The 27,759-nt window shown below is 38.0% G+C and overlaps 1 protein-coding gene across 3 annotated transcripts in view; it reads right to left on the bottom strand.

Annotated features, from left to right (window-relative positions):
- The window catches only part of PLXDC2 (plexin domain containing 2), a 423,407-nt gene that overhangs the window by 68,740 nt on the left and 326,908 nt on the right, over positions 1–27,759 (bottom strand). For all 3 annotated transcript variants that reach the window (XM_055543765.1, XM_055543766.1, XM_055543764.1), the window contains exons 8-9: positions 27,463–27,558; positions 27,181–27,262 (exon numbers count right to left, since the gene is read on the bottom strand). In XM_055543765.1, the coding sequence (XP_055399740.1) occupies positions 27,181–27,262; positions 27,463–27,558 (178 nt within the window). The remainder of the gene's footprint in view (positions 1–27,180; positions 27,263–27,462; positions 27,559–27,759) is intronic.

The raw sequence follows: 27,759 nt of genomic DNA, 5'->3' as shown, positions 1-27,759 counted from the left end.
GTTGGGAAGATCCCCTGGAAAAGGGAATGGCTACCCACTCTAGTATTCTTGCCTGGAGAATTCCATGGACAGAGGGGCCTGACAGACTCCGAACAATTCTTATATAGAAAAAAGTTGAATTTTATTAAATATATTCCTATCTATTAATATGACTAAATGATTTTCAATACTAGTGCTATAAATGGCATGAATAGATTTCTTTAAACCAAACCATGTTTGTTTTCATGGGGTAAATTCATTATTTGGCAATGTTTTAATTATTTTGACTTTGTTAACTATAATGCAAGAGCTCTATGAATAATCTATAGCTAACATTGGAGAAAGCAATGGCACCCCACTCCAGTACTCCTACCTGGAAAATCCCTTGGACGGAGGAGCCTGGTAGGCTGCAGTCTGTGGGGTTGCTACGAGTCGGATACGACTGAGCAACTTCACTTTCACTTTTCACTTTCATGCATTGGAGAAGGAAATGGCAACCCACTCCAGTGTTCTTGCCTGGAGAATCCCAGGGACGGTGGAGCCTGGTGGGCTGCCATCTATGGGGTCACACACAGTTGGACACGACTGAAGTGACTTAACAACAACAACATCGTACCTAATGATGAAAGACTGAATGTTTTTCTCCTAAAATTAGAAATGAGATAAAATGGCCACTCTGACTACTTCTAATCAAGATTGTACTGTTCAGTTTGAAGAGGCAAAGTTAGAACCCAAGAAAGTGAAGTTTCAGCAAAATAGTCAAATCATTAACTGCTTCCTGCTTCGCATCTTTCTTCTACGAATACAAAGTAAAATAAGAAGTCAGTGCACAGCTTGATTAAGTGGCAAAAACAAGGTAGCCATAGCAGACTTCAGAAGTACCGAACTGCTGAGATTCAGAACAACCCTCGACAGAGATATAAAGTAATATTTGTTATGATGTTGGAAAGCTGAAAATCTAACAACTTCAATACTACAATGACTAAAATCAGCTAGAATCCAAAGTATATCTTAGGGTTAAATGTTCAGAGAAAAGTGGGTAAAGTTTTTGAGCAGGGTGGAAATCATAGACTACTGAGATGACAAAAATCGCACATATTCCTCTTTTTGAAACACTGGGATTTGTATGCATCACCAAACTAAACCAGACATTTCTGTTCACTGAGTCATATAGTCTGCTTAAGAAATGATCTACTCTAAGGTTTCCAGAAGAGGGTAGCTGGTGGGGCATAGAGAAAACTGAGACTCAAACAACAACAAAGACTCAGCATTTTCATTTGCTTTCTACCAGCTCTTTTCTAAATCATTTCTCTCTAATCTCTAACATCTTTAGTTTGCTTGCCTTCTGTTTCATTGCAGTCCCTTTTCTCCTTCCATCTGACCCATCTCTTCTATGGATTGAACCCAGGCTGTGCTCTGGGAAGGGTTCTTTGGTGAAGGATTTTCCTTCTCCCAGATGCAATTTGAATCAAGATTCAGTTCAGTTGAGTTCAGCCACTCAGTCGTGTCTGACTCTTTGTGACCCCATGAATTGCAGCACACCAGGCCTCCCTGTCCATCACCAACTCCTGGAGTTCACCCAAACTCATGTGCATTGAGTCGGTGATGCCATCCAGCCATCTCATCCTCTGTCGTCCCCTTCTCTTCCTGCCCCCAATCCCTCCCAGCATCAGAGTCTTTTCCAATGAGTCAACTCTTCGTATGAGGTGGTCAAAATATTGGAGTTTCAGCCTCAGCGTCAGTCCTTCCAATGAACACCCAGGACTGATCTCCTTCAGAATGGACTGGTTGGATGGATCTCCTTGCAGTACAAGGGACTCTCAAGAGTCTTCTCCAACACCACAGTTCAAAAGCATCAATTCTTTGGCGCTGAGCTTTCTTCACAGTCCAACTCTCACATCCATACATGACTACTGGAAAAACCATAGCCTTGACTAGATGGACCTTTGTTGGCAAAGTAATATCTCTGCTTTTGAATATGCAGACTAGATTACATGGTGCCTATTTTTAGGACAGGAATAGTGATGCACATGCAGAGAACAGCCTTGTGGACACAGTGTGGAAAGAGAGGGTGGGGAGGATTGAGAGTAGCACGGAAACATATACATTACCATATGTAAAACAGATAGCTAGTGGAAGTTGCTATATAACACAGGGAGCTCAGTGAGGTGCTTTGTGACAGCCTGGGAGGGGGGAGGGGGTTGGGGGTAGGGGGAGAGTTCAAGAGGGAGGGAACACGTGTATACTTATGGCTGATTCACACTGTTGTATGGAAAAAGCCAACACAATACTGTAAAAAAATTATCTTCCAGTTAAAAATAAATTAAAAAAATTACAGCACCCAGCTTGAGAACAGAACATGTACTATCTGATAAAAGTTACCCAATTAGAGATGAATACAAAGTCTTCAGTTTACCAAAGGCTCAGTTATGTCTGACTCTTTGAGACCTCATGGACTGCAGCACACCAGGCTTCCCTGTCCTTCACCATCTCCCAGAGCTTACCCAAACTCATGTCCATTGAGTCGGTGATGCCATCCAACCATCTCATCCTCTGTCATCCCCTTCTCTTCCTGCCTTCAATATTTCCCAGCATCAGGGTCTTTTCCAGTGAGTCAGCTCTTCACATCAGGTGGCCAAAGTACTGGAGCTTCAGCTTCAGTACCAGTCCTTCCAATGAATATTCAGGGTTGATTTTCTTTAGGATTGACTGGTTTGGTCTCCATGCACTCTAAGGGACACTCAAGAGTCTTCTCCAACACCACGGTCTGAAAGCATCTGTTCTTCAGGACTCATCAATTTTTCAGTTCTCACCCTTTGTGGTCTAACTCTCACATCCATACATGGCTACTAGAAAAACCAAAGCTTTGACTATATGGATTTTTGTTGGCAAAGTAATATCTCTGCTTTTTAACACACTGTCTAGGTTTGTCATAGCTTTTCTTCCAAGGAGCAAGCGTCTTTTAATTTCATGGCTGCAGTCATCATCTACGGTGATTTTGGAGCCCAGGAAAATAAAGTCTGTCACTGTTTCCGCTTTTCCCCCTCTACTTGCCATGAAGTGATGAGACTGTATACCATGATCTTTGTTTTTTAAATGTTGAATTTTAAGCCAGTTTTTTTCACTCTCCTCTTTCACCTCCAAGAGGTTCTTTAGTTTCTCTTCATTTTCTGCCATTAGCCTTTCTTACTAAAGGCTATTAACATTTAAAAACAAACTTGTTATTCCAACTTCAAGTATAATATTTCTTCATTGACTGACCTTAAATATGGCTTTTGCAATTTGCCAAAATCTGACTGAAAACACATTTTAACAATTTGGCTTTTTCATTATGAAAGATTGCAACTCCTTTAGTAACACTGCAACTCTTCAAAGAAGACATGGACTAATCTGAGGCTGAGATATGGTAACTGAAGGTAGACTATTACAGTTACATAAGCAGACAGTTCATTTTGTTTTTTCAAATTATAAATACATGAATAAGATGTCAGGTAGCTTTTATTTTAGAAAAATGAAGACTATTTATTAATAATTATTTCTAAGAACAAAATTAATCATTTTTGCAGTTTTTAGAATATGTGTATAGTGAGCATTCCATTTTAAAAGCAATGTCCTTTTTCCACCTAACTAAATGTGCAACTTTTGCAGTCTTTAATATGGGCAGCATTCTAGCACATTCTCAAGAATCTGGGGAGCACAGCACATTGTGTCACATTAGAAAAGAGAATTCTCCTTAAACACTCAACTCCCCTTCTGAATTCAGGCACTAAGAGCAATGGAGTCTCTAAACTTAAAGTAATAACTAACTTCATTAATAATTTCAACATGCTACTGGGTCATTGGCAGGAAAAAAACAACATTGCCTAATATACTATGGGTACAATGGGGAAAAGAAAAGGAAGGAAGTAGAGGTTATTGACGTCATCTGAGCATGTAGTAGTTGACATGTGTTTAGTAACTGTCGGTTATGTAATTCTTATGCAAATCTGGCAGTATTCCTTACATTTATCCCCATTTGACTCTTGCAAAAACTTGTGACTGACTTATTTAGTGGAAAGAGCATGAGTTTCAGAACTGTATACATAAAATTAGGTTCAGTTCTTGACTCTGCCATTGATTGACTATGATCCATCTCCAAGTTATTATAGAGATTATTGGGTGGGATCTATGGTGAGCTATTACTGGAGATTCAGTTTCTGTAAACTGGAGACTGTAAAATATACATTCACTGGGTGAGGATAAATGAGATAATATAGATGAAGCACTCTTCTGGCATTTGACACAGTGAGTGCTCAATAAATATAAGTTATTTTATGCTTTCTTACCACCCATAGCACTTAGCACAGGTTGAAAAGTACTTGTTGGGGGAAAAAAAGACATTGTAACCTAACTGAAAATCTAGAAAATAACCTTCAAGTACTGATCCAGCGTCTTCAGCCATAAAAGTTAGGGATATAAAACAAAGAACAGAAGAAATCTTTTCTTTTTGATGAATTCTTCCAGAATCTAAAAATTCCTTGCCAGCATTCAGCTTTGCTGTGTTGATAGAACAGAAATTAGAGTTGAATTCTCAGGGAAAGAAAAAAAAAAAAGAAGATTCCTCCTTGTGGCTGTTAGCCATCGAAGCAAACACCTATGATAAACAAAATTTCTGGACATTTCAGGATTCTGACTTTTGACACCCCTTCTTAGAATTTCTTGACTTCTTACCAAATATTATACTTGAAGGGCACTTTCAAATTCACAGAGGTGGACAGAAAGAGCAGTGACTTTTACTTTGATGTTGGCTCAGGAAAAGGAGCATAAAGTTTTGTGGATATAGGTGTGCCATACCTCTGTAAGATACTATCCATTTGCCAATAAGGTTTTATTCATGGTGCTCAAATGAATGACTCCTCGTCTTTCAGAGCTGTCCATCTTCTTCAGGAACATCAGTGATGCACGCATCAACTCACCTCTGTTCTGCCAAGATAGCAGTGCTGGGCGTGGGTAAGGAACCGGAAATTCCTTTGAGGAGATGATTATCTCATCAAGGAAATGTCTGTATTCTAATTTATTTATTTATTCTTTACTATGAAAAGTTTCAGAATTTTATTTGGAATGCTGAGATTTATAGAGAAACAGATAAAGATGGTACTTCTAGTTTCTCAGAGAATCCATAGGATGAACTTTTCTTTACCTTCATTTACCATTTAGGAAAAGGCTATAAGGAATAAAAGAGACATTTATCATCATCTCTCCAGGAAGGGAGAGGACATGGCAACCCACTCCACTGTTCTTGCCTGGAGAATCCCGTGGACATAGGAGCCTGGTGGGCTGCCTTCTGGGGGTCGCACAGAGTCGGACATGACTGAAGTGACTTAGCAGCAGCAGCTCCAGGAAGAGCTACCATTAAACTACCCCAGACAAATCAGTCTCTTTCTGCTCTTCCCCACCCCTTCCTTAAGAGGTGTGTGTGTGTGTGTGTGTGTGTGTGTGTGTGTGTGTGTGTGTGCGCGTGCGCACGCTTAGTCACTCAGTCGCCTCTGATTCTCTGCGACCCTATGGACTATAGCCTGCCAGGCTCATCTGTCCATGGGGATTCTCCAGGCAAGAATACTGGAGTGGGTTGCCATGCCCTACTCCAGGGGATCTACCCAACCCAGGGATCGAACACAAGTCTCCTGCATCACAGGCATATCTTTATGGAAGTGTTTCTAAACACAGTACATTTGGGTCCTGGCAAATCATCTGCAGAACGAACTAGTGAACTAGTAAAGTTAGTATTTTTAACTAGGACAACTTGCATTCATCATGGATTTTCAAGTTCTAATTTTAACCAATTTGTATTTGAGGTTTCATTTTTCAAAAATGTTTTTCCTGCTTAAGATGAAGAATTTTGAAAACCATTTTATTAAATCATTTGTATATCCCATTAATTAATCTAGGCTTGTTATCATTATATTTTACAATGTAATTAAATCTTTTAGACAAGTACTACGAGCTTATTTAAAATATGATAATATAACATTGACAGGGAACTCCAAGAAGAGAAGCAACTTTTTCGTTTTCTCTCTGTATATCTGTAGGAGAAGCAACTTAAGGCATTTTAATGCCAGAGATAATGCATGAGTGAATCTTACAATGATGAGCAGAACCGTGTCTTTTAAAAAATATTTGCTTAATGATTTTTGATTGTGCACTTCTATATCCTTCAGAGATATTACATTTGTGAGATAATTTTTCTAAGATCCTGAGTAACTGTAACTTTCAGTTGCTCAGCTGGATCGACTCTTTGCGACCGCATGGACTGTAGCCTGCCAAGCTCCTCTATCTGTGGGATTCTCCAGGCAAGAATACTGGAGTGGGTTGTCATCTCCTTCTCCAGAAAAATTAGAACATCCCTTATATACATGTGGTCAGTCAGTCAGTCAGTTCAGTTGCTCAGTTGTGTCTGACTCTTTGAGACTCCATGGACTGCAGCAAGCCAGGCCTCCCTATCCATCACCAACTCCCGGAGCTCACTCTAACTCATGTCCATTGAGTCGGTGATGCCATCCAACCATCTCATCCTCTGTCATCCCCTTCTCCTACTGCCTTCAATCTTTCCCAGCATCAGGGTCTTTTCCAATGAGTCAGTTCTTCACATCAGGTGGCCAAAGTATTAGAGCTTCAGCTTCAGCATCAGTCTTTCCAATGAATATTCAGGACTGATTTCCTTTAGGATGGACTGGTTGGATCTCCTTGGAGTCCAAGGGACTCTCAAGAGTCTTCTCCAACACCACAGTTCAGAAGCATCAATTATTTGGTGCTCAGCTTTCTTTATAGTCCAACTCTCACATACATGCATGACTACTGGAAAAACCATAGCTTTGACTAGATGGACCTTCATTGGCAAAGTATGTCTCTGCTTTTTAATATGCTGTTTAGATCGATTAACTTTCTTTCCAAGGAGAAGCATCTTTTAATTTCATGGCTGCAGTCACCATCAGCAGTGATTTTGGAGCCCCCAAAAATAAAGTCTGTCACTGTTTCCACTGTTACCCCATTGTTTTACCATGAAATGATGGGACCAGATGCCATGATCTTAGTTTTCTGAATGTTGAGTTTTAAGCCAACTTTTTCACTCTCCTCTTTCACTTTCATCAAGAGGCCCTTTAGTTCTTCTTCGCTTTCTGCCATAAGGGTGGTGTCATGGGCGTATCTGAGGTTGTTGATATTTCTCCCAGAAATCTTGATTCCAGCTTGTGCTTCATCCAGCCCAGCATTTCTCATGATGTACTCTGCATAGAAATTAAATAAGCAGGGTGACAATATACAGCCTTGACGTACTCCTTTCCTGATTTGGAATCAGTCTGTTGCTCTATGTCCAGTTCTAACTGTTGCTTCCTGACCTGCATACAGATTTCTCAAGAGGCAGGTTAGGTGGTCTGGTATTCCCATCTCTTGAAGAATTTTCCACAGTTTGTTGTGATCCACACAGTCAAAGGCTCTGGCATAATCAATAAAGCAGAAGTGTTATCTGGAACTCTTTTGCTTTTTCGACGATCCAACAGATGTTGGCAATTTGATCTCTGGTCCCTCTGCCTTTTCTAAATCCAGCTTGAACATATGGAAGTTCACAGCTCACGTACTGTTGAAGCCTGGCTTGGAGAATTTTGAGCATTACTTTACTAGCAGGTGAGATGAGTGCAATTGTGCAGTAGTTTGAACATTCCTGGCATTTTCTTTCTTTGGGATGAAATGAAAACTGACATTTTTCAGTCATGTAGAAACTGCTGAGTTTTCCAAATTTGCTACCACATGAATGCAGCATTTTCACAGCATCAAAATCTTTTAAGATTTGAAAGAGCTCAACTGGAATTCCATCACCTCCACTAGCTTTGTTCATAATGATGCTTCCAAAGGCCCTCTTGACATTGCATTCCAGGATGTCTGGCTCTAGGTGAGTGATCACACCATTGTGATTATCTGGGTCATAAAGATCTTTTTTGTATAGTTCTTCTGTGTATTTTTGCCACCTCTTCTTAAGATCTTCTGCTTCTGTTAGGTCCATACCATTTCTGTCCTTTATTGTGCCCATCTTTGCATGAAATCTTCCCTTGGTATCTCTAATATTCTTGAAGAGATCTTTAGTCTTTCCCATTCTATTGCTTTCCTTTATGTCTTTGCATTGATCACTGAGGAAGGCTTTCTTATGTCTCCTTGCTATTCTTTGGAACTCTGCATTCAGATGGGTATATCTTTCCTTTTCTCCTTTGCCTTTCGCTTCTCTTCTTTTCACAGCTATTGTGAAAGGCCTCCCTAGCCAACCATTTTGCCTTTTTGCATTTCTTTTTCTTGGGGATGGTCTTGATCAGTGCCTCCTGTACAATGTCATGAAACTCCACCCATAGTTCATCAGGCACTCTGTCTATCAGATCTAATCCCTTGAATCTATTTCTCACTTCCAATGTATAATCATAAGGGATTTGATTTAGGTCATACTTGAATGGTCTAGTGGTTTTCGCTACTTTCTTCACTCTAAGTCTGAATTTGGTAATAAGGAGTTCATGATCTGAGCCACAGTCAGCTCTTGGTCTTATTTTTGCTGACTGTACAGAGCTTCTCCATCTTTGGCTGCAAAGAATATAATCAATCTAATTTCGGTATTTACCATCTGGTGATGTCCATGTGTAGAGTCTTCTCTTGTGTTGTTGGAAGAGGATGTTTGCTATGACCAGTGCATTCTCTTGGCAAAGCTCTATTAGCCTTTGCCCTGCTTCATTCTGTACTCCAAGGCCAAATCTGCCTGTTATTCCAGGTATTTCTTGACTTCCTATTTTTGTATTCCAGTCCCCTATTTGAAAAGGACAACTTTTTTGGGTGTTAGTTCTAGAAGGTCTTCTAGGTCTTCATAGCAATGTTAAACTTCAGCTTCTTCAGCATTACTGGTCAGGGCATAGACTTGAATTACTGTGATATTGAATGGTTTGCCTTGGAAACAAACAGAGATCATTCCGTTGTTTTTGAGCTTGCATCCAAGTACTGCATTTCAGGTATCCATATTTATTTACATTAATCATTCAAACTTGAAAACAGTCACTGCTCCATTTCATCAACTTATTTTGCTCAAGGAACGTATTTCTCCAGGCATATCTTTAGCTCATGCTAAACTCAGCTTTTTCTTCTAAAGTCTTAGGAGTGATTTTTCCAGTTCGAGTAACAGGCAAATTTGGCCTTGGGGTATGGAATGAAGCAGGGCAAATGCTAATAGAGTTTTGCCAAGAAAATGCACTGGTCATAGCAAACACCCTCTTCCAACAACACAAGAGAAGACTCTACACATGGACATCACCAGATGGTCAACACCAAAATCAGATTGATTATATTCTTCGTAGCCAAAGATGAAGAAGCTCTATACAGTCAGCAAAAACAAGATGGGGAGTTGACTGTGGTTCAGATCATGAACCCCTTATTGCCAAATTCAGACTTAAATTGAAGAAAGTAAGGAAAACCACTAGACCATTCAAGTATGACCTAAATCAAATGCCTTACAATTATACAGTAGAAGTGAGAAATAGATTTAAGGGACTAGATCTGATAGATAGAGTGCCTGATGAACTATGGATGGAGGTTCATGACATTGTATAGGAGACAGGGATCAAGACCATCCCCATGGAAAAGAAATGCAAAAAAGCAAATGGCTGTCTGGGGAGGCCTTACAAATAGCTGTGAAAAGAAGAGAAGTGAAAAGCAAAGGAGAAAAGGAAAGATATACCCATCTGAATGCAGAGTTCCAAAGAATAGCAAGAAGAGATAAGAAAGCCTTCCTCAGCGATCAATGCAAAGAAATAGAGGAAAACAACAGAATGGGAAAGACCAGAGATCTCTTCAAGAAAATTAGAGATACCAATGGAACATTTCATGCAAAGATGGGCTCGATAAAGGACAGAAATGGTATGGACCTAACAGAAGCAGAGGTATTAAGAGGTGGCAAGAATACACAGAAGAACTATACAAAAAAGATCTTCATAACCAAGATAAGCATGATGGTGTGATCACTCACCTAGAGCCAGACATTCTGGAATGCAAAGTCAAGTGGGCCTTAGAAAGTATCACTATGAACAAAGTTAGTGAGGGTGATGAATTCCAGTTAAGCTATTTCAAAGCCTGAAAGATGATACTGTGAAAGTGCTGCACTCAATATGCCAGCAAATTTGGAAAACTCAGCAGTTTCTACATGACTGGAAAATGTCAGTTTTCATTCCAGTCCCAAAGAAAGGCAATGCCAATAGGATTATTCCAAGAAGAAGTAAATTGATTTTGATGGAAAAACTTCTAATATTTTTAGAGTTTGCTGCAATGTTAAACAAGAGTTCCTCATTACTTAAAAACTTCATGTTTAAATATTTTGAAATATATCTCTGTCTTTCTATCTATCTACCTTCCTACCTACCTATCTACATTTGAGTTCAATTTGCCTCTTGAAGTCCAGATTGTAATACCAATGCTTAAAAAAATAATATGTATAATTTTGTAGTGATTTTTCATATACATAAAGCTTTGTTTCCCTTTTAAATTTTTATTATTCTCTCTTCATATGAATCTGTGGACTCACCTGGAATGGTCTGTTTCTAAGCCTATAGCAAGTCCAGGTCCTTATGTAGATTATGAACAATGTATTAGTAAAGTCATTCCACTTTAACGAATGATTCTGGTTATAAAAGCGTGTTCTGCTTCCTTATTTCCTTGCTTTATTGTATATCAGATTTGTCAGGCATATAAAATATCAAATTACTAAATGCTAATTGTATTAGAGTTTTATGCAGCTCATGTGTACAAATGTTCTATGTCTTGTTAAAGACAGTGAAAAGAAGAATTTTAAGAATTTGGATGTAAAGCAATTTTCTGCTTCATAAAATACAGTTAGTGTCACCTTATGTTAACAGAAGTATTTTTGGATGTGTAGCTTTTTTTCTTCAAGTTTTCTTTTAATGAAACTGACTTGGTATTCCAGAGCACTCCTTCAACACAGATTGAAAAATTATTTATAGTAAAAGCTATAGAAGCATATGGAGAATATCTATCTAGACCTGAATCTTCATACTAATAGTTCAGAAGACCCATCAATTCAACATTCTCAAAATGAATTCATTATTCATGTTCAAACACCAAGATATTCATTTGACCTGGTCCTTCATTTACTGTCTGCTGTTTCCTTCAGATCAGATCAGTCGCTCAGTCGTGTCCGACTCTTTGCAACCCCATGAATCGCAGCACGCCAGGCCTCCCTGTCCATCACCAACTCCCGGAGTTCACTCAGACTCACGTCCATCGAGTCAGTGATGCCATCCAGCCATCTCATCCTCTGTTGTCCCCTTCTCCTCCTGCCCCCAATCCCTCCCAGCATCAGAGTCTTTTCCAATGAGTCAACTCTTCACATGAGGTGGCCAAAGTACTGGAGTTTCAGCTTTAGCATCATTCCTTCCAAAGAAATCCCAGGGCTGATCTCCTTCAGAATGGACTGGTTGGATCTCCTTGCAGTCCAAGGGACTCTCAAGAGTCTTCTCCAACACCACAGTTCAAAAGCATCAATTCTTCGACGCTCAGCCTTCTTCACAGTCCAACTCTCACATCCATAAATGAACACAGGAAAAACCATAGTCTTGACTAGACGAACCTTTGTTGGCAAAGTAATGTCTCTGCTTTTGAATATGCTATCTAGGTTGGTCATAACTTTCCTTCCAAGGAGTAAGCGTCTTTTAATTTCATGGCTGCAGTCACCATCTGCAGTGATTTTGGAGCCCAGAAAAATAAAGTCTGACACTGTTTCCACTGTTTCCCCATCTATTTCCCATGAAGTGGTGGGACCGGGTGCCATGATCTTCGTTTTCTGAATGTTGAGCTTTAAGCCAACTTTTTCACTCTCCACTTTCACTTGCATCAAGAGGCTTTTGAGTTCCTCTTCACTTTCTGCCATAAGGGTGGTGTCATCTGCATATCTCAGGTTATTGATATTTCTCCCAGCAATCTTGATTCCAACTTGTGTTTCTCCCAGTCCAGCGTTTCTCATGATGTACTCTGCATATAAGTTAAATAAACAGGGTGACAATATACAGCCTTGATGGACTCCTTTTCCTATTTGGAACCAGTCTGTTGTTCCATGTCCAGTTCTAACTGTTGCTTCCTGACCTGCTGTTTCCTTACGCGATAATTATTACAACCACCTCGTTTATCCCAGTGTCACTGTTTACTTCATTAAACCTCTCAAAACCAGTCAAAATCTTCTTTCAAAATAATGTATTTGGAATATATATTTTGCTTTTCTTCTTCCTAATCAACATATCTGTTACAGGTCCTCCATTTTTATGGCAAAGTTTCCTATAAAGGGTCAGTTAGTAAGTATTTCAGGCCAGCTGGTCTTGTGATCTCTGTCACAGGAATTCCTTTATGGAAAATAACTGAACTTAACGTAGGAATTCTACTCTTTGTCTTAGATCCTGAATACGCAAATGTAGTTAAAATTAGACAAGAGCAAAGATCTCCATAATGCTGTTAGGTAGGGTGATCATATAATTCATGTATAGTGGGAACCACTACACTTTGAAGAGGGAAAGAAATGGGGTATTGGGATAATAGGGCTAATGCAAGCTTGTACTGAGAAAACTGGTCACATGGCATTTGGAGCATGAATCTAATCCTCACACTTCACAGACATTTCTAGTAGACGAACTCTGTGCTCAATTTTGGTAAATCTTTTTAGTCAGGTTTTCTAGTATATTTATCTCCTACCACATTCACTTTATCTTAGGCAATCTAGGTTTATGCTTGCATACAAAAATTTAAATCTGTGAAGCATGGTATGCCACTTCCTCTGAAATATGGATGGCATACGGATTATTCTCTATTTTCATAGACTGATTGCATGGACCCATTTTAACTCCATCTTCTGATATGAGTAGAAATCTTGACACACAAAAAATGATACAGGACTACCTCTCCTATCTGAAATAAACTGTCCATATGCCATTTTACTGCATGCAATCTTAATAGATTATTTACAAATAGTTTTCCGCATCTATGTGATATTTTTACTTTCTGCAATTCCCAATTTTAATTTTTTTTTTAATGAGGACTCTAGCTTGCCATTTACTCACTTTGCATGGATATAACTTCAATTATTAAAGGAAACTTTATATGTATCTTTTATAATAGATAATTCAGATAAGTTTTGAATAGAGGTTAGTGTAAATATGCTATTAATAATAAACTCCTTTAAGTGGGCAAGGGGAGGCCTTCTTCTGTTTTGGGTTGCTTGTTCAGTTTGTGAATGTTCTTAGCAAAGTCACATATACTAAGAGTAGGCATAGAAGCCTAATGGAGATACTTATTTATTTTTCCCTTCATCTCTCCAACCACCAATCTTTCAAAAAATTTTATTTTAAATCCTGGCTCCACTGGTTACTAATGTCAGGACCTTGGCTAAGCTTCTCAACCTTCCTAATTCTCCTGTACTTAATCTATGAAACAGGGATCTTAAAAACCTCTTAATGTGATTGCAAAGACTGAATGAAATAATGAATTTAGAATTAAAAGATTAGTGGAAGTAAAGGCTTTCCTGTGATGCCTAGCACATGGTAATAGAGAATAAAATGTAGGTACTATAATTATGTTAAGCATCTCCAAGGTAAGGCCTTCTTCTACTTAAAACAACCATCTTGTCTTGTCTTTTAAAGCTCATACAATTTAGTGACAGCAGGAAATCTGGGCAAAGATGAAATAAACCTGAGTGCTAGCAGAGTGCAGAGGAGAAAGAGATGAATTCTGATCAGGGCACAGTTCAATACAGAGGTCTTCTCTGGTGGCTGAAAGACATTATTTTAGGAATATAATATCTGTGTATTTTTTTGAGAGCCTGTCATTAGAAACTGCTGCAGACAAGGTCATGATACATGGAGAGAACAGTGCCCCCTCAAAATATGAATTGTCATTGAAGGGAAATTTGAGATCTGGGATGAAGGAGAAAGTGGTTCTTTAGAAAGGAGGAAAAAAAAAAAAGAGTGTCACTAATCCGGAATTTGCTGATCTATTTTATAATAATCCAGAAAAGGAAAATTGGAATACTAGTCTTTGTTCAGGCTTCCCTGGTAGCTCAGCTGGTAAAGGATCCGCCTGCAGTGCGGGAGAGCCCGGTTCAATTCCTGGGTCAGGAAAATCCCATGGAGAAGGGATAGGCTACCCACGTCAATATTCTTGAGCTTCCTTGGTGGCTCAGTGAATAAAGAATCTCCCTGTAATACAGGAGACTTGGGTGTTATTCCTTGGTTGGGAAGATCCCCTAGAGGAGGGCAAGGCAATCCACTGCAGTATTCTTGCCTGGACAATCCCCATGGACACAGGAACCTGGTTGGCTGCAGTCCAAGGGGTGGCAAGGAGTCAGACACGACTGAGTGACTAAGCATAGCACAGTCTTTGTTCAACCAACAATCACTTTTATCCTGAAATATCTTTGTTTTTCCCTAATAAAGTGTTACCAGCTTGGTCAGATTGCCTTACAGTCATATAGAAAGATACCTCTCTGGAAGAACACTATTTAGATGTTTGTAGAGCTAAAGAAATAACAGCATTGTTACATGCATCATATCTCTGACTCAAGACTTGAGAAAAAATAAACTCTTTAGCATTTATAAAATTTCATAAAAGTCTTAAGTAGTATGTTCATATCAAGAAGTATAAAATAATCATATTTCAGCTTTTCTCAGAGAAAGATTTTCAGTTCAGTTCAGTCACTCAGTCATGTCCAACTCTTTGCAACACCATGAACTGCAGCATGCCAGGCCTCTCTGTCCATCACCAACTCCTGGAGTTTACCCAAACTCATGTCCATCAGGTCAGTGATGCCATCCAACCATCTCATCCTCTGTTGTCCCCTTCTCCTTCTGCTCTCAATCTTTCCCAGCATCAGGGTCTTTTCAAATGAGTCAGCTTTTTGCATCAGGTGGCCAAAGTATTGGAGTTTCAGCTTCAACATCAGTCCTTCCAATGAACACCCAGGACTGATCTCCTTTAGGATGGACTTGTTGGGTCTCCTTGCAGTCCAAGGGACTCTCAAGAGTCTTCTCAACACCACAGCTCAAAAGCATCAATTCTTCTGCACTCAGCTTTCTTTATAGTCCAACTCTCACATCCATACATGACTACTGGAAAAACCATAGCCTTAACTAGACAAACTTTTGTTGACAAAGTAATGAGTCTGCTTTTTAATATGCTATCTAGGTTGGTCATAACTTTCATTCCAAAGAGTAAGCGTCTTTTAATTTCATGAGACAGATTTTAGCAGTAAGCAAAAATTCAGAAACTATCCAATGATACTTTTATCATTTTCTTATGTAAGTGTTGAAAGAGCCGACTTGAATATGAATATATTATATCTTGAACATTTTTCTACATCTTGACATAAGATTTCCAGCAAAACAAATACTTAAACCAACAGACTATTTTTACTAAATGTTCTCTTCTTACCACAATATGTCTTTTCATTATAAGACTGTTAATATAAGGTTCACCTAATACTCAATAGTCATTTCTATTTTTTTTAACATGGAAGCCAACCTTGAACTTTGGTTTTTACTTTTAAATGTTGGTTTCCTTGTCCTTTAAGGATCTTTTTTCCTCATAATAATTTAGAACCTACTGTTTTTAAATTGAAAAATTCAATTTCAGTCTTGGACAATTAAATTTTAACTATTTCCAGGGGAATTCATTATTGCATTAGTACAAACCAGCTAAGGGAATGGAATATGTAATTTAGCACTAGAATGATCCCTTTTTAGCTACTCCATATATGTTTGTTAGATTGCATTTGTTGAAGTTCAGTTTTCTAAATTATAACCAAATAAAATGCAGCCACCACAGTTGGCTAACACATAAGCAAAACTTGAAAATCACTTGGATAATCTTGAAAAAGCAAGTATAAACAGATGTGATGCTAAATAATTCTACAGATTTTATCTCTAGTTTGCCAAATGGTGCTCAGATGGAATGCAAACACAGCATCATTCACTGACTGGAAAATCAAAGACAACTTTAAAGATGCCTTGATATTTCAGGTGGGACTTCGTTACCAGGAGACTTGGCTCAAGCACCTGTTGCTTTAGATTTTGGAAAAAAGAAAGCTGGTTTCCAATCTGTATTCACAGTTACCCATCCAGAGAGACTGGCAGATGGCCAGTGGCAAAAAGGAGGCAGAGACCAAAATGCAAAATATATGATAGATGAAAGACAGAGAGCTTTAGATTATAGATAGATAAAATACATAGTTCAGTACATTTCTTTTTTAAAGAATTAAATGCATTTATATCCAAAAGGCTAATAAATCCAATGCATCTCTTCTGGAGAAATAAATATTGGCCATACATTCAGCATTAATAATTTTCTGTTCCTGAAAGGCTCTTTAACTTTAGAATCTTCTGAAAGAGTATCCAAATTTTAATACACTTTAACATATATTTCCTTTCTTTTAATATTTATTGATTGATTTGGTGTAGGTAATATGTACATATGTAAGTTCAAACTCTATAAAAGGGAATGTGATGAAATGATATTCTCTTTTTATGTCAATTTCCAATTCATGGCAGTTTTCCCAAAGGTGAACTCTGTTACTAGTATCTCATGTACCTTTTCAAAAGTACTCTCTATATCAGAATACACTGACATCACACCTCATTATACTCTTAGAATTAATTCACACACAAAAATCTGTACACTATTCAAGCCATCCTTGGAATGCTTAGAAGGAAATAAAAATAGACTCTAAATCTGTATTCTTAAAAGACAACTTTGTTTGTGCTATATTTCAAGATAACCTAATTAAGAGATGTACTAAGATTCTTTATTTAAATTTGAAGGATTATAAAGGGACTTATACTAAAATGATTTCAAAATTCAATTCACTGCTTATAAGCCCTGTATGTCAAAAACAATTATCTTGGATGTATAGGATTTCTAGAAGTATCTTTGCTGTTTCAGAGCAGTGAATTTCTACTTTGGAAGCAGTAATTTAAAATTTAATTTAAAAATTCAGAAATCAAACATGTTCCAACAATTCTAACTAGCCAACAATGTTCCAAAATAATCTTATTTATTTATTATATATGCTGCTGCTGCTGCTAAGTCACTTCAGTCGTGTCCAACTCTGTGCAACCCCATAGACAGCGGCCCACCAGGCTCCCCCGTCCCTGGGATTCTCCAGGCAAGAACACTGGAGTGGGTTGCCATTTCCTTCTCCAATGCATGAAAGTGAAAAGTGAAAGTGAAGTCGCTCATATACTATACTTGGCCAAAATTTTCTTGTTTTCTATTATTATGATCTATTTTGTTAACTCTTGATAGATTTTAACAACAAATATTTTTGCCTTCAGAACTTTTTTTCCATAGTATTTCTCTATTCCAAATTAAGAACAGGTGTTTCCACACTGCAGGTTTACAGGATTCTCAGCCTACATGTGAAAGAGCAGCATTCCCACTGTACCAGTCTCCCATTACCCCAGGATCCCCTGAGGAGGGCTGTTAGAAAGTTAAATCCTTGGGCTTCACTCTGGACTTACTGAATATGAATCCCCTGAAGGGTTTCAGAGATACTTGCATTTTAACAAGCTTTGGTAGCAATTCTCATCTTTTTTTAATTGGAAGATAATTGCTTTACAATGTTGTGTTGGTTTCTGCTATACAACAATGTGAATCAGTCATAAGTATATATATGTCCCCTCCCTGTTGAACCGCTCTTCCATCTCCCACCCCATCCCACCCCTCTGGCTTCTCACAGAGCACTGGGTTGAGTTCCCTGTGTTATACAGCAACTTCCCACTAGTTGTCTACTTTACATATGGTAATATGTATGTTTCAATGCTTTATTAGCAGTTCTTCACTGTACTTGTGTGTGAGAACTACTGAACTTACAGTCATTCAGATGCAAAGAACATAAGAAGCAAACATATCTAGATGACATATTGATTTCACATTTAGCATATGCAGTCAAAGAGCTTTATTAATTTGTCCAAGGTTAGTCAGTTAACTCTTGGCTGTGGCTCTAGATGTTCAGACATCCAGTCTGAATTTACTTCAGACAACAAAACATGGCTTCCTCCCTAGTTTCAATTTTGGGAATTTTGATTCCTTTTGAATAATTCAGGAATGCTTCCTCCATTTAGGGCTCCTCTTGAAGTTTGGCTGGTTAGTACTCCCTGACACAGAAAGTCCAATACACTTAATAAGTATACACTAAAGAGAAAGAATTTCATTTAGTTTAGATTTGTGCTACTGTGGTCACCAGTTTCTGATTTATGGGCAATTTATCCACTGTTGCTGAATGTATATAATTAAAGCCTAATGTTTCCTTGATGCCTTCAATTAGAAGTGACAGCAATTGTTTTCTTCTTGTCTATCAGGAAGAACAGTTAGAATTGGACATGGAACAACAGACTCGTTCCAAATAGGGAAAGGAGTACATCAAGGCTGTATATTGTCACCCTGCTTATTTAACTTATATGCAGAGTACTTCATGAGAAATACTGGACTGGATGAAACACAAGCTGGAATCCAGATTGCCAGGAGAAATATCAATAACTTCAGGTATGCAGATGATACCACCGTTATGGCAGAAAATGAAGATCTAAAGAGCCTCTTGATGAAAGTGAAAGAGGAGAGTGAAAAAGTTGTCTTAAAACTCAACATTCAGAAAACTAAGATTATGGCATCTGGTCCCATCACTTCATGGCAAAATGCTGCAGAAACAGTGGAAACAGTGACAGACTTTATTTTGGGGGGCTCCAAAATCACTACAGGTGGTGACTGCAGCCATGAAATTAAAAGACGCTTACTCCTTAGAAGAAAAGTTATGACCAACCTAGACAGCATATTAAAAAGCAGAGACATTACTTTGCTGACAAAGGTCCGTCTAGTCAAAGCTATGATTTTTCCAGTAGTCATGTATGGGTGTGAGAGTTGGACTATAAAGAAAGCTGAGTGCTGAAGAATTCATGCTTTTGAACTGTGGTGTTGAAGAAGACTCTTGAGAGTCCCTTGGACTGCAAGGAGATCAAACAAGTCCATCCTAAAGGAAATCAGTCCTGAATATTCATTGGAAGGACTGATGCTGAAGCTGAAACTCCAATACTTTGGCCACTTGATGCAAAGAACTGATCATTTGAAAAGACCCTGATACTGGGAAAGATTGAAGGAGGAGAGAGGGATGACAGAGGATGAGGTGGTTGGATGGCATCACCGACTCAATGGACATGAGTTTGAGTAAACTCCAGGAGTTGGTGATGGATAGGGAGGCCTGGCGTGCTGCAGTCCATGGGGTCGCAAAGAGTCAGACACGACTGAGCTACTGAACTGAACTGATCATAAGTAGGCAAAGTGACAAAACATTCCAATTAATTTTTTATCAATGAAATAATTTTTTTGTATCTGACATAAGTACATAAGTAAGGAGATACCTTCTATCAAAGAAAAAGTCGATTTTGCTATAGTTATGAATAACTTTCATATTTTGTATCTACATCTGACATTCAATTTATATAGTGAAAAGAATAACATTTTTGGCAATCAAAATATTACTAATCAGTAATTCTTTCAAGCAGATAGAAAAGATTTCAACTTGAAAGTCAGTATATTGGAACACACATCAATAAAATTTATTTAAAAAATTAAAAACTCAGTGAGTTCTAAATCTCCATCTGAAACTAGGTACATTTTCAAACAGAACTTTATTCTACCCCAATCCACTGAAATAAGTCTAATTATAATTAATTTTGGATCAGGGCTTCTAGATTTCTTAATGGCTTCTATTTGATTATTAGGTCTGGACTTCACACCTTATCATGTAAGTTAATAGGTGTCCTTATGTGAAAAAAAATCATATAAATGAATAATTTACAAGTAGCTTCCAATGTGAATTTATTAGACCATAATGTCAAAAGTGTTACAGACTAGAGCTTTGTCCAAGATATAAAAGGTGCATTTAAACAGGTAAAATTACACTCAATCTACTGACCTATTTTAATTTTACAAATTTCAGACTTGACTATAATTTCAGAGTATATGGCTTGTCACTCAAGAATCATAGGTTCCTGATCCTCTCCTTCAATCTTAAAACCTTGGATTAAATTAAGCCTTACTATTAAATCAGACCAACTTTATATGGCTTTGTATGGTCTTCTAGGGCTTCCATTGTGGCTCAGCTGGTTAAGAATCCGTCTACAATGTGGAATACCTAGGTTCGATCTCTGGGTTGGGAAGATCCCCTGGAGAAGGAAAAGGCTACCCACTCTGGTATTCTGGCCTGGAGAATTCCATGGACTCTATAGTCCATGGGGTCACAAAGAGTTGGACACGATTGAGTGACTTTCATTCATTCATTCATTCAAGGCCCTCTAAGGATTATAGTGGAGTTGCATGTTACTTCAGGGCTACATATTGAGGGGGGTAAGTAAGTAAAAATCATACTCAGTCAAAATATGCTTGGAATTCCCTTAGTTACAGCCCTCTCAGGAGCCTGACATTCTGTTCTTCCTTCAATATCAGAATGGGCTATGGAGTGTGAGGTTCTTGGTGATGAAGTTGTTGGCTTGCTTCTTTGAACCATATGATAATGAAAAATACCCACCGTGCCTTTAAACACTAGAGTCCCACTCAATGCAGCAAAGGTGCCTGCATTAAGGGGTACAAAGGACTAAGATCAAAGGACAAAGATATATTCAAGTCACCCTGGTGCTATTTTTCAGAAGCATAAGATTACTGACTGGTGAAAGGTGAGATCAGCTGCACAATTTAAATTTGTTCTCTCCAACTCCCTTTTTTCTCCCACATGTAGGCAATTTAATTTCTGTAAGCTCAATGAAAATATGAGAAGAATTCTCTTTTAAAAAATTAGATGTGCTTTTATTTGTTGTTGCTGTTGTTGTTTAGTCTCTCAGCCATATCTGGCTCTTTTGGGACTTCATGGTCTATAGCCCAGGAGGCTCAGGTGTCCATGGGATTTCCCAGGCAAGAATACTGCAGTGGGTTGCATTTCCTACTCCAGCAGATGTGTGTTTATATCCTTAATTAATTTAGGTTGATAATATATTTCCTATTGTTAATGAATTACTGGCCAATATTTCTGACTTTATGTATTTTCAAAATTTTTGAAATGTATTACATGTGATTCTTCCTATTTCTCTTTTTGTTACTGCAAGGAAACTCAATTCATTTAGTGGAAAATAACAGGCAGTGCCAGAAGATGCTCAGGGAGATGCAGTAGAAATAATAGGTAAAAAAATAAATAGAGAAGAGTTATTCAGAAACATCTCTCCCTCATCTCATATTTTTTCTTAAGTAAATATGTTATAGTATTCTTCTGTAGATCCATTAGGAGAGGTTTGCCTATTTTATTTATTCTTTTGATGGGTGGAATCATAGAATATATTTATTACCAAGTTTTTACCAGTACCAGTCTTATGACTTTGACTGGAACTAAGTAATTATAAGGTGGAAAATTCTTTTAAAATGAGGCACCAAGAGACTAACTCCTCAGTGTTCAGAGTGCTTAATGATAAATGTTGACATTTTATGCTGGGCATCCCCATAATTCTTTCTATAGCCACGTGGTTGACACTGACAAAGCCAATGGGGAGAAATGGCCAAAGTGGGCAATTACAATTCCCAGTAAAGTGGAAATTTCTGGCCTCAATTATCTCACAGTTCAGTCCAGCCTGTATGTATTAGAATCCTTTATTAGGTCCAGTGCTGTGTTGGGTGCTGTAGGAGACATGAAAATGAGTAAGATTAAGATTGCATTTCTACCTTTTAAAGAATTTATGTTCTTTTATGCCCCCTTTGTTGGTTCCTCCTTTATTCATCAACTTCATGTGGCAAAATTCAAATCACAGGAAAGAGTATATAATGAAAAGCAATACTCATTCTCCTCCTGTCCCTGTTCATTATCATTTCCCTGGAGACAAATACATTTATCAGTCTTTTAGATATTTTCTCTGAGATATTCTCTGTCTAAACAAAATACATGCATAGAAATACTTTAAATAATTTTATGTAATGGAAAATCAGCATCATACCTCATTATGCCAAGCCATAGGCTGGTTCCTGGGATGTCTTCTATTTTCAATTTATGTTCTCTACACAGCTGATCTCATTCAGTCCACTGAATTTAAATGCTATCTATATGATAATAGCTCTCCAATCTGAGCTTCTAGCCATAACCTTTTCCTGGAATTTTTGGCTCATATATCCCTACCCACCCAGTATTTCTACCTGGAAGTCTGACAGGCACCTTAAACTTAAAATCTTTATTTATTGAAGAGTTTACCCCAACCAAAGTCTTTATTTCTCCCTACCCTAGCCTCTATCTTGTATACCATCTTGCCTATCTCAAAAAGTGAACACCAGCATCCATCAAACTGGTTAAACAAAAATTTAGGAAGTATCCTGGATTCATATCATTTTCTTTGCCTTCATTTCTAATCCATTACAAAGTAATTTGTCTCCCTTTGAAATGCTCTTTCCCTTCACTTTGGTGTAGCTGGTTCCCAGCTGTTTTCTTGTTGCTGTTCAGTCACTAAACTGTGTCCGACTCTTTGTGACTCCATGGTCTGCAGCCCACCAGGCTCCTCTGTCCTTCACTATTTACTGGAGTTTGCTCGAATTCATGCCCATTGAGTCTGTGATCTGTCTAACCATCTCATCCTCTGCCGTGTCCTCCTCCTCCTGCCCTCAATCTTTCTCAGTTGTTTAGAGTTAAGTTTAACTGTCCCTTTTCCCAAGAAGCCTTACCTAGCCACTCAGTCCAGAACAAGGACCAGCTCTCTAAACTTGACAGACCACTCATCATCAACTGACTTTTTAATTTAATTATCAATTCATTCATTTTCTAGCTTAAGACACTACACTCTAAGCTCCATGAGAACTTTGCCTTGATTGATGCATCACTAGTTTTCTAACTACCTCAGTGCTTAGACTAACAGTTGCTCTTTAGATCAATGTAGAAAGCAGTCAATACATTTTTAAGTAAATGAATGAGTAAATGAGTACTTTAAGAGCTAAAATATACTGGCTTTGTCAAAATGTTTGTAACATCCATAACAGCATATGGAAAAATTATAACGAACTTTTTGACCAACCCAATATTTTCAGTTAAAAACTAAACATTTGGAAGGTGATGGCTGATGAAACCAAGGTCTCTTCACAAAGACAATGGTTACTTAGCATGAAACCAACATGTACACTCCTGTTATTCTTATCAGTTTTGCTATATTTTATCTTCTGATATCCTATTTATTTCTTTTGGCCTAGCACTCACCACTAGTAACTTTATTTCCTGCACATCTCTTTGCTTAAACTCCATCTTGCTTACTAAATATGTAAGCTCTATGAGAGAAGTAATTTTCTCTCATTTATTATTGACTTCCCAATCTAGGATAGTAACTTAAACATGAGATACTAAAATTTTTTTTGTTGAATAAGTGAAGATAAAAGGTATGGGTGAAAGTGGTTGATTCAGGTCCTCTCAGCTTTCAGTGAAGAAATAAAAACAATCTTATCTAGAAAAAATGACCACCTATCCCAAGAAAATTTTTTCAGTGGACCATACTGAATGGCTTACAGCATCTTAGTTGCCAGACCAGAGATTGAACCCAGGCCCAAGGCAGAGAAAGCATTGAGTTTTAACCACTGGGCAATTCCTCTGAGAAAACATTTTTGATCATCGATCTCATTAAATGTTCCTATAACTGAAATTCCTTTAGACCTTGGATAAGCCATTATAAACATTTTGCCTTGGTTTTGGTTTGTTGAAAAATGGGAGTTAAAGGAAATAAACAAACCAAATAAAATTATCTTTTTAGAGGAAGGCCAACTTGAGAATTCAGTAATTGCCACCAACTGATTATCATTCAGGGATAAGAAAGTACAAAGGGAAAGGTAAGAAGCATGGAAGAAAAGAGTCTGAGAGGCAATTTTCATGCTCCTTAGGATAAGATGTTTCTTGTTTTATTGAATTTGTTAACAAAAGCTCTAAAGTCTAGGGAAATGCTACTGGGCAACAAAAGTGAAGTTTTGATGCTCAAAGGCCTAAGGAGAAATTAATAAAATGCAGTAGGGAAATTAAGTTGAACAAAAGTGCAATGAGCCATAGTTAAACCAATTAATTAAGCAGGTCTTGATATGTATATAACTGAGTTGCTGATGAATTAAAAATAAATCCAAGATTTTAAGCAAATGGTAACATGCAGAAAACTTGAAGTTTTCTTTAATACTCTTCTTTGACAAATTCCTTCTTCATTCATATGCATAATCACCTTTCTTTTTCCATTAATCTTAAAAAACCCCTATGCTTTCAGTAATATATAAAAGTCATGCTTTGCTTGATTCTCTTCTGCATTCTTTTCATGTCAACTTCAAAACCATGTAATTTTCTTGCACCCTCAATTACAGAAATATTCATTTCCCATAGTATGTCAGCTGTTTATCAGGAAGTGGTTAAGATTAAGTAGCTTAGTACACCTGTGGCCTGGTCTGTGTGAGGCAGAAGAGGTGAGACATCAAAATGGCAGGCCGGAGCCAATGCAACACTGTAAAGCAATTATCCTTCAATCAGCAAACAAACAAACAAAAAAATCCCCAGAAGTCCAGAAGTCACACAGATTGAGTTTCAATTCCAAACTCATCACTGAAGAGCTCTGAGATCATACACAAGTGACTTAGCTCCTGGAAGCCTCAGTTTCCTCAACTATAAAAATGTTGTATGAATTAAATATCTTTGGAAATTCCTTGGAATGATATATGTCAGAGAAACTTCTCAATAAAATGGAAGCATTAACAGTATAAAGAAGTTTGTCGCTTGTGGATGTGTTTTGATGGTCAAAATTGCTTGCCTGGAACCCTAAACATATATTTCCATCAAAAATATTTTTAAAAAATAATGAAATGGTTAGTGGAAGGTAGATTTCTAGACTAGTGTCCCAAACCTTCATTTATAATATTATTATTTCAGTTGAGAATTGTCCTAATAGTTCTCTAGGTGAGGTGGCTAGTTCATCCTGGTTTTCTGTTAATGTTCCTGGTTTCAGCACTGAATATCCCTCATCCTGTGAGACGTTTCATTCCCAGACAAACTGACTCAAGATTCCATCATTTGGAACCTAACCATCAGTCATTCACTCATTCATGTTTCTGCAGTAGCAGGTACATCCTTAGGCTGTGGAGATATGGAGACAATTTACTTTTAATAAACTCAGAGCCTAGCAGACGAGACCAATAAGAGACAAACGTCCATAAGCCCTGAGCAAGATGCTAAACATAGAGGTTGGTGCAGAATGCCAGGAACCACAGGCTTCCCGGGTGGCTCAATGGTGAGAAATCCTCCTGCCAATGCAGAAAACTCAGGAGATAAAGGTTTGATCCTTGGGTTGGGAAGCTCCCCTTGGAGAAGGAAATGTCAACCCACTCCAGTATTCTTGCCTGGGAAATCTCATGGACAGAGGAGTCTGGGGGGGTGGGGCTACAGTCCATGGGATTGCAAAGAGTAGGACAGGATTGAACAACTGAGTACAGATGTACCCATACCAGGAACCATAGCATTTGGGCACCTCACACAGACTCAGATGAAGGAAAGTTGGTGAACACTAAACTGGAACTTGAATTAAGTTTCCATCCCAAATCAAAACCTTCTACTTCATTCTTCTGGGCATTTTTCATGTTTTAGTTCAGTATTACTTAAATATACATATTAAAATGCCATATCTTTAGATTCATTTTGGTCATCATCTAAATGGATTTTGACTAACTTCTGATCTGCATGTAATTTGTATGCATTGTCAGCAATATCTGAATCTAAAGGATTATAAATCCTTAATTTTATAGCAGTTCTTCCCACTCTGGAGAGACTGCCAAGAATCTACTTTTAAGAACATGAATAGCCTGTTGATTTTGCATTATTAGCCATTCATTGCACAAAGGAAATTGTTGGAACAACATGTTACATTGAAAATAAAGCAACAGTTACAGTAAATACTACTACTCTCTCTATGATACTATAGTGGTTGTCCTAAAGTCAACAAGTTACACATGTTTCCAAAAGCTTGTTATCAAGGAATTGGAATTCTATTCTTTAAGCTTCAGTAACTTCTAAAGTCTTCCTGAACATGCCTCTATCATCACAGCAAAGGCTGCAGTAAGATGATAAGACACCAGCTTCTTATAAAACAGAAAGCTCTGGTGGAACATGTAGGAACCTGAAGACTCAGTTCTCCTCCTGGAGCAAGAAGCAGATTTTTCACGAACTCTGAAGGTGAGAGGGGACTTATTCTCTGACACACTGGAAGTTCCATGGTGGGCAGTGAAGTGAAAGGCACTCAGTCGTGTCTGACTCTTGCGGCCTCATAGACTGTAGCCCGCCCGTCTCCTCTTCCTCTGTCCATGGAATTTTCCGGGCAAGAATACTGGAGTGGGTTGATCTATATGACCCACTGCTGCTTTCCCAGCACTTGGGACATAACTGATGCACAAAATGGTTGAGTATATAAAACACATTTAAATGTCTTCACTCTGTATTTCCAACAAATGATCATCCAGTCTCTGAAAAACCCTCCAGACTGAAAAATCCTCTTTGCATTCATGAAAACTGGTAAACCTCTTTGACACCAGCAAGTGATGCAGCTTAAGTTTTGAAGTCAGTTAGTTACAACCCAGGCCCAAACCACACATTCTATTTATGTAGCACAGATCAGTTAATGTCATCACATTCCTCAGCCTCCGACTATACCTCTAATCCTGGTTGGTAACCGCTGAGATATTTACAGGAATTTGCTAAGACTGTTCATGTGATTAAGCATAAAACATCCTTGTTACTGTGAAGATATATCATATCATGATTTCTGAAGACTATGAACCAATAGCATCAATTTATAGATTCATCCATCACCATCATCTATCTTAAGCCCCATCGTGATTAGAAGTAGGTCAGATGATTATCGTATGGACTACAAAGATTCCTAGTCATTTTGAGCAAACATAGAAAAATATGACAATTCCCTCATCTGAGCATTTTGGTGTATTTTTTTTTAACACGTGTATATTTGTTCATGTATACCCAGTCAACACACCTTACACATTCAAAACTCAATGGAAGAGTACAAGCAACAAGTCTTCACAAAGTTTTTAAATGTTTGCATTATTCTCTTTTACCTTTGAAGTTTGCTACACCAACTGCAGTTGAAGCCAATCTGAGAGGATACACAGGGGCCGCAACCATTGAACTGGAGACATGCTAGGGAACAGGAGAGAATGGATGCATCAAGACTAATTGGCAGCGTGAAGAGGAGAGAAAAAAAAAGGTAACGCCACTAAAATTGAAATCACCCACGCATCCCCATATATATGCAGGATCCAGAGACCCATGCATACATAGACCAGATTTCAAACTTGCAAATTGTTTTCCCACCCAGTTTTGTTTCCATGTTAACTTACTAGGCAGTGGGGTCATCTCCACAGCTGAAATATTGGTGATTTTTGACATCTGTAGTTCCACTCGGTGGTATTCATAAATTGTTCTTCTTCGAACATCTGGAAAAACAAAAAATAGAAAAAAAATCCCCTTTCAACATTTTTTCATTTATAAAAAAACTGCACTTTAATAGTGAATGTAGAGTTACATGCTTTTCACCTGATGGGCCTTTAAAATAAAAAATTTAAATAATCAAAGCCTGTAAAAAGATTGAATATCAAAATCTGAAACTCAGTGCCCATGTACCAGAAGTCTTTTCA

This window comes from Bubalus kerabau, chromosome 13 (assembly GCF_029407905.1).
Source record: "Bubalus kerabau isolate K-KA32 ecotype Philippines breed swamp buffalo chromosome 13, PCC_UOA_SB_1v2, whole genome shotgun sequence".
Taxonomy (NCBI): domain Eukaryota; kingdom Metazoa; phylum Chordata; class Mammalia; order Artiodactyla; family Bovidae; genus Bubalus; species Bubalus kerabau.
This window is presented reverse-complemented; position numbering and strand designations above follow the sequence as displayed.